The 12254-nt window shown below is 41.2% G+C and overlaps 1 protein-coding gene across 2 annotated transcripts in view; it reads left to right on the top strand.

The window, feature by feature from the left end:
* rab28 (RAB28, member RAS oncogene family) overlaps positions 1–12254 on the top strand; it is a 43580-nt gene that overhangs the window by 29714 nt on the left and 1612 nt on the right. Inside the window, exons 5-7 of one of the 2 annotated variants that reach the window (XM_049585353.1) lie at positions 4832–4935; positions 5032–5109; positions 10375–12251. In XM_049585353.1, the coding sequence (XP_049441310.1) occupies positions 4832–4935; positions 5032–5109; positions 10375–10470 (278 nt within the window). In that variant the 3' untranslated portion in view covers positions 10471–12251. Of the gene's footprint in view, positions 1–4831; positions 4936–5031; positions 5110–10374; positions 12252–12254 lie in introns of those variants that run through there. The other variant, XM_049585352.1, reaches the window with a different exon arrangement.

Consider the following 12254-nt stretch of genomic DNA (forward strand, 5'->3'; position numbering starts at 1 on the left):
CTAATACTTTATCCTCCTTCCTGAAATCAGGATATGATGTTTAGATGTGCAGCAGATAACTAAGATACTCCGAAAACCTGATCATAACCAGGATACTCGAGCACATCTAAATGTACTCATGGTCTCATTTTAACTCACTCAGTCCAATAATGATGTTGCTACATGGTTATTTATTGTCAGTCATTGGCAGTTGGTGCACATCTCCTTTTTTGAGAAGGTGATGCAGCAACAGTGTTGGTTTAAAAGCCTGCTCTGGGCAGATTCATCTATCCAAAATCCCACCTCCTTACTAATTTAAAGTTTTAAGTGACTCCCTCCAAGTCTGTCTGGTTTCAGGATAATCAGGTCTGCCAGTGAGTGGATTCTTTCCATGAAGGAGCTAAGCTGACATCCCCACAGACACTAACTTGCGGAGAGGAACATCCATATTTTCTTCTCATTTGGTTGAGTTCCCATTTATGTAATAGGTCACCGCAATAACAAACCGGTTATTTACGGTAAAAGCCTAATTTATCCGCCAGATATTAATCTCCGACTGTTGTCTTGTAATTCACCGCAATGACAGGCAGACCTTTTAAATAAACACTGATGGTGACCAGAGCGAGGGAGGGCCATCGCTCTTGACGAGTGATGATCCCCTCTGCTATCTCTATGCGCTCGGAGGCCTAAACAGTTTATTTCGTGTTTGCAGTCACTTCCTTGGGGTTGTTAAGCTGATGTACAGTTTGACAGAAACAGAGGGAAACCAGATCATCGGAGGAAGATTGTTTTGACCTGATAAGTAGAAATGGGTACATTAGGAAGAAAAATGGAGCAAAACACTAAAACTGTGGGATTAGTCTTGTATTCAGTTTACACAGACAGATGCCACATGCTGCAAAAATTCTTTTGTGTGAGAATGTGGGCCCACCTACAGTATCAGTTTGTGACTGAAAGGAGCTACTTGTTCACAAATCATGAACTCTATCAAAAACATGCAAAAATGAGGGTTGTCTTTCTATGCATATTAAAATATCTATTCAGTAGAATAAATGTTTGCAAAGAAACCTCACCACAAGGTCCATTTGTTAGTTTTTGTGCGGCTTTTGTTCATATCATCTGGTCTTTAAGTTGTCCCAGTTGTCATGGGATTGTAGATTTTTTTTCTGAGCACTTTAACCTTAAATTTGAATATCTGTAGTTCCATGACATCTGGGTAACACTTAACACACTTGTATCCACCTGCAGCCGCTACACATCAACTGACACTTCATTTAACTATTACTCTTCAACTGACAGTTCAACTGCTGTCACTGCTTACATAGCAACTGAAAGTACTCTACACTGCATACACTGAAACTATCTGTGGGGCAACTTTAACTTAAATCTAATTAAATTAACTAACGAAAATGCAGTCATCATTTACACTTCAACTGACATTTCAACTCAATGTCTTACACTTTTCATAAAACCATGCTGTCTATACATTAGAAAGAGGCAAATACTTCTGACATTCGTGCTACATGACCAGAGAAAACAGAAAAAGGGATGTGGCATTTGCTTTTGCTCAAGAGGTAGAAAACCTACAACTATGAAAAAGTACTGCGTAGCACCAGACCAATATACACCTGCTGGTGGATGACGGATTGCAAGCTTGTCCGTTTTGAGACAGGAAACAATATGGGGGTCAAATGGTGACAAATGATCTCAAATACAAATAAACAGTTAGCTAAAATATGTTTCTGAAAACATTTTAGCTGATGCATTGGCAATGCAGTAACAGAATCTTGGTTCATGTTTTATTAGCACTGCTTAAAGCCAAAACACACCAGCGGCAAACGCAGTGCATCAAAAAATACGGCCCTATTATTTTCAATGTACAACCCCACACCGGTGCTCCTTGAGACACCACCCAGTGGTACTTAACGCCACTGTCCTCTTTCCAACCTTGCCGCCCCCGGAATTAAATCCATTTTCCCCTGCTCTCTCTCTGCTTGTACATACCAGCTCCTATAGCATCTCTTTTTCTGTGCTCCTGTTGCAGCTCAACTCCTCTCCTCCCTATGGATGCATAAAGTGAACTGTCTCGTGTGTGACAAAGACTTGATGATGAGAGACTTGTTGTGAGATATTGCAGGGGCATCAGCAGCGTAGTGGATAGTGCTGGCGCCCCGTGTACAGAGGCATTGCCTCACCGCAGCGGCCGCGGGCTCAAGTCCGGCCCACGACCCTTTGCTGCATGTCAGTCCCCAATTTCTCTTTGTCTCCCCATTTCACACACTGTTCTGTCCATTAAAGGCAAAAAGCCCACAAAAATAATCTTTAAAAAAAAAAAAAAAAAAAAAGATAAGATATTACCAAGCGACTCATAGCTCTGGAGATCAGCTCTTCAGCTGAGAAATCAAGTGTAATAAGAGGCTCCACACATGATTTTAAGCTAACGCAGAGGTGGAAGAGGTACAGATCTTGAAGTAAAAGTGGTAATACCTTTGTGTGGTTGTTTGTTAACGAGCTGCGATGTGATGCGTCACAGCAGCGCCAGAGTATTTTCAGCTTTAGTTTCACTGTTTGACCTCATCTTTCATCTTAATTTTTACAATACAACAAACAGTATACTTCCTGGTCACAGCTAAACAGTGTACTAAAATGTTTCTGATGACATTTAGGTGAGAAATAGGCAATACGGTAACAGAATATTGGTTTATATTTGATCTTACTGCTTAGTTTTACTGTTTGATTTAAGTTTGAGAGAAAAAGGCAGCCCTTTCTCTATTGATCTGCTTCCATACTCTTTGTGTCCATGGTGGCGCCCGCACGATAATACAGAAGTACAATCTGTAGTTCGAGCAACAGCCCCAGAGCCAGCAAATATATGCTTTTCACATATTTGAGCTGAGACATGAGCAGAGATCTAGACACAGGTCAGACACAGAGACGTTTATCACAGTTCATTTACACATACTGTTCACACTGTTACGATACAAAGCCGGTTCAAAATTGGCAACATATCCCGTTTAACCTTAAACTAAAATTTCAGATCCTTTTAGAAATTACACTCAACAGACACCTTAAACTCTGTCAGAGCTTCAGCTTCAACTGATACTTAAACTGCTTTTAGTATTTCAACTTAAACTGCAACTGTCATGCGACATCTCACCTGCAAACAATTGACATTAACACTGTTAACTTGTTTACAGAGTTTGCACCAGCAGTTTGCAGCGTAAACTAAAATAAATCTGCCTCAGATTGCCTGCCTTCTGCCTCTTCTAGTTTTATTGCAGTTTTTTAAATGTTCTATATTTCCTTTCCCTTTGATGCACATACCCACAGGCAAGATTCAGAAACTGCACTCACTCGTACACCTTTTTAACGTACAGTAACGTGCCTTCCTCAGCTCCTGAGCCACTATGTTAATGTTGGCTAATCTGACTGTGACACATGATTGATAACCTTTCCCAAGTGTGCAGGATCCAAAGGATTAGCAGTGTTTACTTCTAGTAGCATGCTGGGTACCTCTGCTGTTAATGACTGGAATTAATAACCTGCTGACGCCTATGAGACAGCCATGTTTATGTACGGGCCGAGACATGACAGTCTGCCCTGGACACTGAGTAGTTGTAAAAGTGTCTGCCCGTGCCCAGAAAGGTTTGTGTTTATATGTCACGTATGATGATATGATGATGGTCATATTCGTTCTAGTCTAAAATGATTCTTTCCCAATGTATTTTTTTTTTCGTCGCTGTGGATTGGCCTTTAACTTTTTTTGGGTCATATGACTTACTGAGATATTAATAATACAGGATTAGCGCACTGTTTACATTTCTTCCTTGCTATGTATCTGTCTCTCTCTTTCTCTGCTTCTGACTTTATCCTCCCTCCCTCTCACACACACACACACACACACACACACTAAGGGGCATGAGAACGGGGTAAATCCTTGACAACTTCAATGAAACCTCACACAAAGAGTAAAACTCGGGGGGACGAGAGAAATGCAACACCGTACAGTAGCCTGACCTCCTCCAGCTACCATAGACACGCATGCACCAGATACCGGGCGTGGCCGCCTTTCCGCACAAAGCCAGAAATAAAGAGCGAAGCTATTGCTTTCAGCGGCAAGACCCCCGGGTGACCTTCCTCATCGACCCTAGCATGACCCCATAGTGAGGAAGGAGAGAAGCAAAGCACCCGGTATCAGTGCACAGGAGTCGAATGCACATCACAATAGCTAAAAAGGAAGGTGCTGTCATTGTGTGCTCACAGTAAATCAGCATGAAGGTGACAGTTCCAGTTCTTGGGCCTGCGTGCCCACCTTAAGAGGCCAGCACACTCATAAGTCAAACTGTTTTCTCCATCTAGGCTCTCACTGCGAGTGTAGCCTGAAGACTTCGGTCATCCACGCATTGTTTCTTAAGCAGTTCTCCACAGCTGGGCTGGTTTGTCTGTTTCAGGTCAAACAGAGGTTCATGGCTTCAGGGTCCAACTGTACTAGGCTTACACTGAGGAATGTGTCACATCAAGCTTTAGTACCAGCTGGGAATGAACGCTTGGGGCCACTGAATTGATCATTTCTACTCTGAACCCCCTGAAATGACTCTCTCCATAAATTAAAAAATAAAACCAGCAGCTGGGTTTGAAAGCAACATAACAACTGAATTATGCTTTGTATTCGCGTGCCTATTATTTTACACTAGGCAGAGCCCCCTCCATCTTAACTCAAGTGTAAACAGTTATCTTTTCTGTTTACGTTCAGATACGTGACAGTTAACCCTGCGAGAGTGCTGTATAACCACTTTATAAATCTATCTATCTTTTGTAAGTTTTCTCACGTCACGCTGTGTTTCGTCCACAGTCGACCTGGAGCACATGAGGACAGTGAAAGCTGACAAACACCAGCGTTTCTGCCAAGAGAACAGCCTCATCAGTCAGTTCGTATCAGCCAAGACGGGGGACTCGGTTAGTACCAGCTGATTGATTGAGTCACAATTTAAATGTGGAGAGGGACTTTGATAACTCAACTTGTCCTTGTTTTCTTGTCATCTCTTTCTCCAGGTGTACCTTTGTTTCCAGAGAGTGGCTGCTGAGATTCTTGGTGTAAAGCTAAACAAAGCAGAAATAGAGCAGTCCCAGGTGAGCCATAAGGACATCAACGACTCTCTCAGATGTCATCAAAATTTCTATGCAGCTGCCTCTCAAGCCACATTTTAAGTGGTTTATTTGCTCCTAACTAGGATAGAAACTATACACTTTTTTCTCAGCTTTGCACTTAACCAGCCACTGTTCAGAGATAGTTTATCCACAAAATGACCATTTTCATATCAATTACTCAACCTGTGTTGCATTGAATTCGTGAAGAAAGCTTTGTTTTACCACACATGCCTCCACAGTGAATGAAGAATCCAAAAACTGAGAAAATTCTTGATGAGTTGAAGTCATATGGAGCCACGTTTAACAGCAAAATTATATCGGAACATCCATATACAAACTCTGACACAACTCATTTATCTCAATCTCAAGTCAATGCTCATCGAAGTTCTGCACTGGTCTGATTTTCAATATCTGCTCCAAAACCACAACCGTGACATGCAACACCACACCGGCGCACCAATTCGTTCTACAACCCAACCTGGCCAACCCAAGATCCACGGCCTGACCCAAGACCGCAAACCTCATGAAGTTTTCTTTACAAATTCAATGTAATGCGGGCGAGTAATTGATGTACAAATAGTTATTTTGTGGGTTGAGTATTCCTTTAAATGTATAGCTGATTGGTAAAATAGTGAAAGAAGCTGGTGATTTTGTTCTGCTTCCTCTCTCCTAACATTACATGTAATGCAATTCCTGAACTTAAGGGAGGTCACAGTGAGTGTGTGAGGTCAATGGAGGTCACCACACACTGTAAAGGACCTTTTGTTGTGTAAACATGAGTTTGTTACGTCTCCCTCCTGTGATGGTCTACCTGCCACTGACACTGGCCATCTGTAAATAGGCCCACATTGAGCACATTAACGCGTGAAGTCTGAGGTTAAAGGTAGGCCGTCGTAGGGGTGAGGAGGTTAGGAGTGGCTGTCTGATTTATTTGGTTTATCTCCCACCGTTTTGGTGCTAAAACAGGGTCTCAGCTTGCCAGCCAGACCGAGGTGCCCAGTGGTGGCAGCTGTAGGATTTACAAGGTCACCTCCCACAGAAGCATTAATCCTGGGTCTGATATGACCGGTTGGAGCCACACTGGCTGGGTAGTGGTTGATGAGCCTGGAGGCTACAGAGAGGTCAGGACCCTCAGTGAAGGGAGAGCATGTCAGGAAAGGACTGGCCAAATTCTCAAGCCCCTCTCCCATCACCAATACCGCTGCTGACTAACTGAAAATGACCATCGACTAATGGAGCTGTCCATCTACTTTCTTCTTCCTGCCCTCCCTGTGATAGCTCTGTCAATAAAGCAAAGTGCTTTAATCCAGGCTTAACAAGCAGGCTGAGGGCTCGAACCAAAAAGGCTGACAAGTTGACAGAAACAAACAAAACATGACTTCTGGAGTGTTTTTTTTTAAAGCTCTATATGCATATATATAAACTTCTGATTCTTGTGATGTTTCAAGAATAAGGACATAAGTGTAACAGTGAGGTAATGACCTCATTATAGTGGCCAGAGCTCAAAGCAGAATAAGGAAGAAAAACACAGGAACAGTTTCTAATGGACTCGTACAAGAGGTGTGGACTTGTTTCATATGATTTGGACTCGAGTCAGACTCAGACTTTGAAGACCTTTGACTTATCTTGACAAAATCAAAAAAGTCTTGGAGACGCAACCATTTCTAACAAATTTGTTTTAACAAATAAATACAAATTTTAAAAAGCAGTCATGATCTTTTTAAACTAAATATATTAACACTATGTTGTTAAAATGGCATTACACTTGGTGAAGAGTGGATTATGACTTGTTTAGGACTTGAAACTTAAAGTTTAGGACTTGGGTTTTGACTCGAGACTTGCCCATCTAGACTTGGGACTCCCAATTCTCACTCCTAATGGATATGCCTACACACTGGTAAAATGTGATTAGCTGGCACTATTTCATTTTCATGACGGTGGTAGAGACCCCCCCACCCCCAAAAGTTGAAGTTCCAAGGACTCTAAAACATAAGGACTGTCTGGCTCTTAATCAAGGACAGTAATTTTGTTCGCAAACTCTGAGAACTTGCTGAATCAGTGCTCACTGAATGTCTGCTGGTTTGTTTGGTCTACGGCTGCAACCAAGTATTACATTGTTGTTCAATCCAACAATTATTTTATCAGTTAATTAGTTGTTTGGGTGGTGAAACGTCAGAAAATAGTATTAAAAAAAAGGAATGCTGATCACAAATTCCCAGAGACCATGGTGATGTATGAGCAACGGTCCAAAACTCATAGATATTCAGTGTGAAATGGAGCAAAATCTTCACATGTAGGAAGTAGAAACTGTGGAATGTTTGGCATTAAACTGAATTTCTGTCCAATCGTTTCAGTTACAGTTCCATTTACAGAAATAAATTCTACGTCATCAGTTTTCCCATGCAGAAGAAAACCCCCACATTCTTAAAAAGACATTAAAATACATAACGTTATTGTTGACGATGTGAAGGAATGACACAGTGAGTTTATGTCGTGGATACAGAGGTGAGGCTCTGAGTAGGTCACGGCTCTGGGTCTAGCCGTGGGGCCGGCGAGGCCTCATTATCAGCTGTCAGCTTCAGAGAGCTGAACACGAGGGTCACGACCCCTGACAGTATTATATCTGCCTGGCAGCCCTCTCCGTCATGGTCCTCTGTCTGTTGGATCAGATAGGGAGGCCACGGATCACTCGCTGACTCCGACACCAGGCTTCGGCAGCTCGTTAATCAGACAGCCAACCAGGGCCTGCTGCTCAGCCATGTGGTCTGTTCTTCGCTGGTGATGGGGTCCAACAGCCTGTTGAACCCCCTGTTGAATGTTAAGACCAAATCTAGGCTAGTTTGAACTTGAAGGCCCAGCTTATGTATTCCTAAAATTCAACAGCTGACACGTAGAGCTTCAAAATGCTCCACAAGGTGTCAAGATTTTAATAAAATAGGCTGCATTCTGAATCGCATACTTTTTCTTTTCACTTTTAGTAGGTACTGCAGCTGCACTTAAAAAGTATGCACTGTTGTATGCAGTATGCACACAGTTGGGACATACTGCTTTCTCGTAATGTTACACCCTGAACTTTGATCCTCTTGCTTTCATATCCATTACTTTGGAGATAAAAAAAGAAACACCATTTAACGAGTTTGCCAGAGATGGAGATCAACCCGGAGAGATCTGCTGTTGTCACTTTGCAATGTGTGTAGTTTAATTTTAAAGTTAGAACTGCACAGATTGTAGACGGCAACATATTATATTTGTGACAGTGAATTTACATCTGTAGTTCTCTGTGGTTGTTATTTCCATAGTTATGTCTTTTTGTTGTGTGTGATATTTATGATTATTTTGTTCACTTTAACAATCACTATTCCCATTATTACTATTTGACTGAATGTTACTTGAATGCGCTGTCATCCGTCATGGGGACTTCTGTTGATATGATGCATCATCTGCAGTGCAGTAGATTGTGGGTCAGAATAGCCAGAAAAGCATGCCGGCTTGCATACTGCAAAATCGGACTGGATGAAGTAGTAACATTCTGGTATTTTTTGCATACTGCATTTGACATACTATGTATTGGGACATACTAAATCTTTTTCTGGCATGCTATACAGTATGGTAGCATGGGTATTGGAATGCACAGATAGACATCACACATCGGTCAGAGGAACAAATACAGCTTGGTTTATATCCCAATCATAAAATTAGAACTCCGTATTAATGAGAAATGAGTGTTGAATTTACACCAGGCATAACCTTTAACTTAAGTAACTTTAAGGCCTGGCTACACCTATATTTATCCTCTACCAATGATCATTTCTTTATGGCTCGTAACAGGAAAGCCACACTACTACTTTCCTCTACTACTTTTAAAATATATATAAAGCAAAAAATGGCAAACAGTTTGTGGATTCTACTTGTCCCAGGTGAGTTTTGCAGTTTATACCTTTTATTTTCTCAAGATCAATGTAAGATTTTTGGGTTGTTTTTTTTTCAATTAGAAAAGTCAAGTAAGTTATTCTGGTTTTAAAGGACATTTCACTTTTACATTGTTGGCTCAGCTTTGATTTCTGTCGCTGCACATTGATGTCACTTTTCATGTCACTTTTTTTTAGGGATGCACCGAATATTCGGTAACCGAATATATTCGGCCGAATAAAACACACATTCGGTATTCGGTGGAATAAGTTAAAAGCAAGGCCGAATAATAGTGGTGTGTTTTGATAACGCAATCAAACGGCGTACCATGACGGGCGGAATAAAATGTCGGCAGTGTGGCGATCCGTCCGTCACCGCACTCGCATTTGCGACTAAAAATAGTTTAGAGGGCGCAAAATAGGCTTAAATCATTCAGCATGCTGTGTGAGCAGCCTACAGATTTCAACCAGCAGCAGAAACGAAAGGCGAATCCCACCGATTGTGGGTTGAACGGGGGTCACAGACACAGACAGTAACGTTAATGTATTCCTGTCAAATACAGCGGCCATCAGCTTACCGGCGACGGGAAGTCAGCTCCAATAATATCCTCTTCTTGGCGTGTGGACTGCCCAGAAGTACCTGAACACAGACCGTACGTGATGTGTCAGAGGAGAAACGAGCCGTTCACGGCCCACAAACCTCACCGCACTTTAGGGACTGTTCGTTACTTATGAAGGGACTGTCAGGGGAGGAGGGTGGCTGGTTGATTCTTATTTTATTTATTTATTTTATTTTGATCCCCCCTATGTTCATCACTTATTGATGCTGTTTTTGAAGTTTGAATAAGTCATTAAGTAATTTATTCCATTTAAATATAATTGATGTAGCCTATAATAGAAAACTGATTTATCTTTTTACAAATGACAAAAGACACATCTGCCTCATTTTTGTTGTGGTATCGTGATACTACTCAGAACCATGATGTTTTCATTGGTATCGTACAGTGGGTCCCAATTTTGGTACCGTGACAACACTAATCTGGAGGGCTAATGAAAAACTAAACAATGATATTAGGTATTCGGTATTTGGCCAAGCGTTTAATAATATTCGGCTTCGGCCACAAATTTTCATTTCGGTGCATCCCTACTTTTTTGTTTATGTCTCACAGTTCTTGTTCATTTCTCACTTCATTTCTCCTCTGCTGTTCATTGTCCTCTGCCTACTTGGCTTTGGTCTCCATTCTTCTCACTCTCACCTCATGTCTCTGTCCTTGTCTTTTCTGTTGTCCTTTTGCTTTCCTCTGTCTCTCCACTGCTCTGACATGTTGAACGTGCTCAGAGGATTGTGAAGGCTGAGCTCGTGGACTACCCTCAGGATGAAGGCCCGATTAGACAAGACAACAACCAGCAAAGCAAAATATGTTCTGTTCAATAGTTGGAAGTATGTCTCCACAGTTTACACTGGTATATTTCAGTAGGTCTTAGAGGGCAACAGTTGCCTTGTAGTTGTAGTAAATATTGCAGTCATGGTGGATGTATTTGGTGCCTGTGGTTCAGATTAGAGTTCTAGAAGAAGTAAAGAAACCCGTCAGACTAATAGACCCTAATCACACCTCCTCTGTTATGTTGTGTTATCACAGAGTTGACAGTATTTTGCTAAACTGTCTTAGAAATCTAACTTTTGTGTATTTTTCTAAATTGTTTGACAGTGATGTAGTGAGAAAAGTCTTCATGATGATAACAGAGAAGCCTCCTGACTGGCTGGGGGTACACAAATATTCTGACCATGGATTTTGAGCCATGTGAAATGTTACAGGAATAGTTTGTTTATCCGCTTTATTGCCATGAGTTGGATGAGAAGGTCGATGTCACTCTCATGTCTGTGCACCTTCACTTGAAGCTACAGCCAGAAGTCCTGAAGTCTTTGTCATACCCTTTGTCCACCAAAATAAGCAAGTTTTTTAAACATTTTTAAACACGAGAAAACCTGCTAAAAATAAGTGATAGACTCCTTCCACATTGCTTGCAGACCTAGAGCTGCGTACATGGCTCTGCAGCAGACAAGCCTGCCTTTCTGTTTTTTGACTGGTGTGTCACGTTCCTCTATGCGGCTTTCTAATTTTTAACTAACCTATTTTCCATCATGATGTGCTGGAAAACAGGTTAGTAAACAGTAGAAAGCAGCATGGTGGCCAATGAAAATGCCACAGTGGTTTCTCCTTTTTTTATTTATTTTTTTTTTAAAATATATCTCTTACTTATTTAGTCCACTTTTCAAACTCAGTGCCGATTAATTTGGATCGATGTTCAAGCGCTGGGGTGCAGAGACGGGCGGTATTTTGTGGTGGCATGTCATTAAATCTCATCAGTAAAGGGGCTTAAATTACGCCGTTTACGCCGTGGGTGTTGTATTTCCATCACTGCTGATCAGAGCCGGAGCCGATAAATACCCGTGACTGCAGCAGACTCATTTGACCCAGGCCAATGAAACCTTAAAGCAGCAGCAAAAGCCAGATGTTAGCGGGTGTTAGTGGGGATTTTTTGTGCAGTGGGAAAGGGGCTTTAGTTACCCTGCAACCTCATGATAGTGACAGGACACTCGCCAAGATTTTTTTTTTTTTTTTTTTTTTAAATGTCATTTTGTGTATCTGTACGGTGTCCTTGAGTACCAAGAAAGGCGCCTTCAAATAAAATTTATTATTATTATTATTATTATTATTAAATAGCCTTGAAGTTAAAAACTGCAACTTGGATTAAACAAACAAGATATAACTCCTTACAGAGTGAGCTTTAAAGATGATGGTAGGCAGCTTTTGTCACATTTGGACAGAACTGGATTAGCTGTTTCCATCGTTTCCAGTATTTGTGCTAAGCTAAGCTAACCGGCAACAGCTGTAGCTTCATATTTATTGTACAGACACGGGAGTGGCATCGATCCTCTCGTTTAACTGTTGGCTATAAAGTGAAGATATGTATTTCCCATTATGTCTTTACCTGAACTATTCCTGTCATAAAGTCAGTTTTTTTTAAATTGCAGTGTTTATTTCACTGCAAGTCTTTGTAAAGCCGTTTAATGTGGTGGACTCAATTTTATCGGTAACCTCAAGGGATGTCACTAGGTCTTTTTCTTTTTAAATAACTTGTTTAAAATTTAACATTGTGATGCTTTGACTCTTAGCTTATTAACTTTGTGTGTGTTTATCTGTCTTTGCATCATTT

Source organism: Epinephelus fuscoguttatus, linkage group LG9 (genome assembly GCF_011397635.1).
Source record: "Epinephelus fuscoguttatus linkage group LG9, E.fuscoguttatus.final_Chr_v1".
In the NCBI taxonomy this organism is placed as follows: Eukaryota; Metazoa; Chordata; class Actinopteri; order Perciformes; family Serranidae; genus Epinephelus; species Epinephelus fuscoguttatus.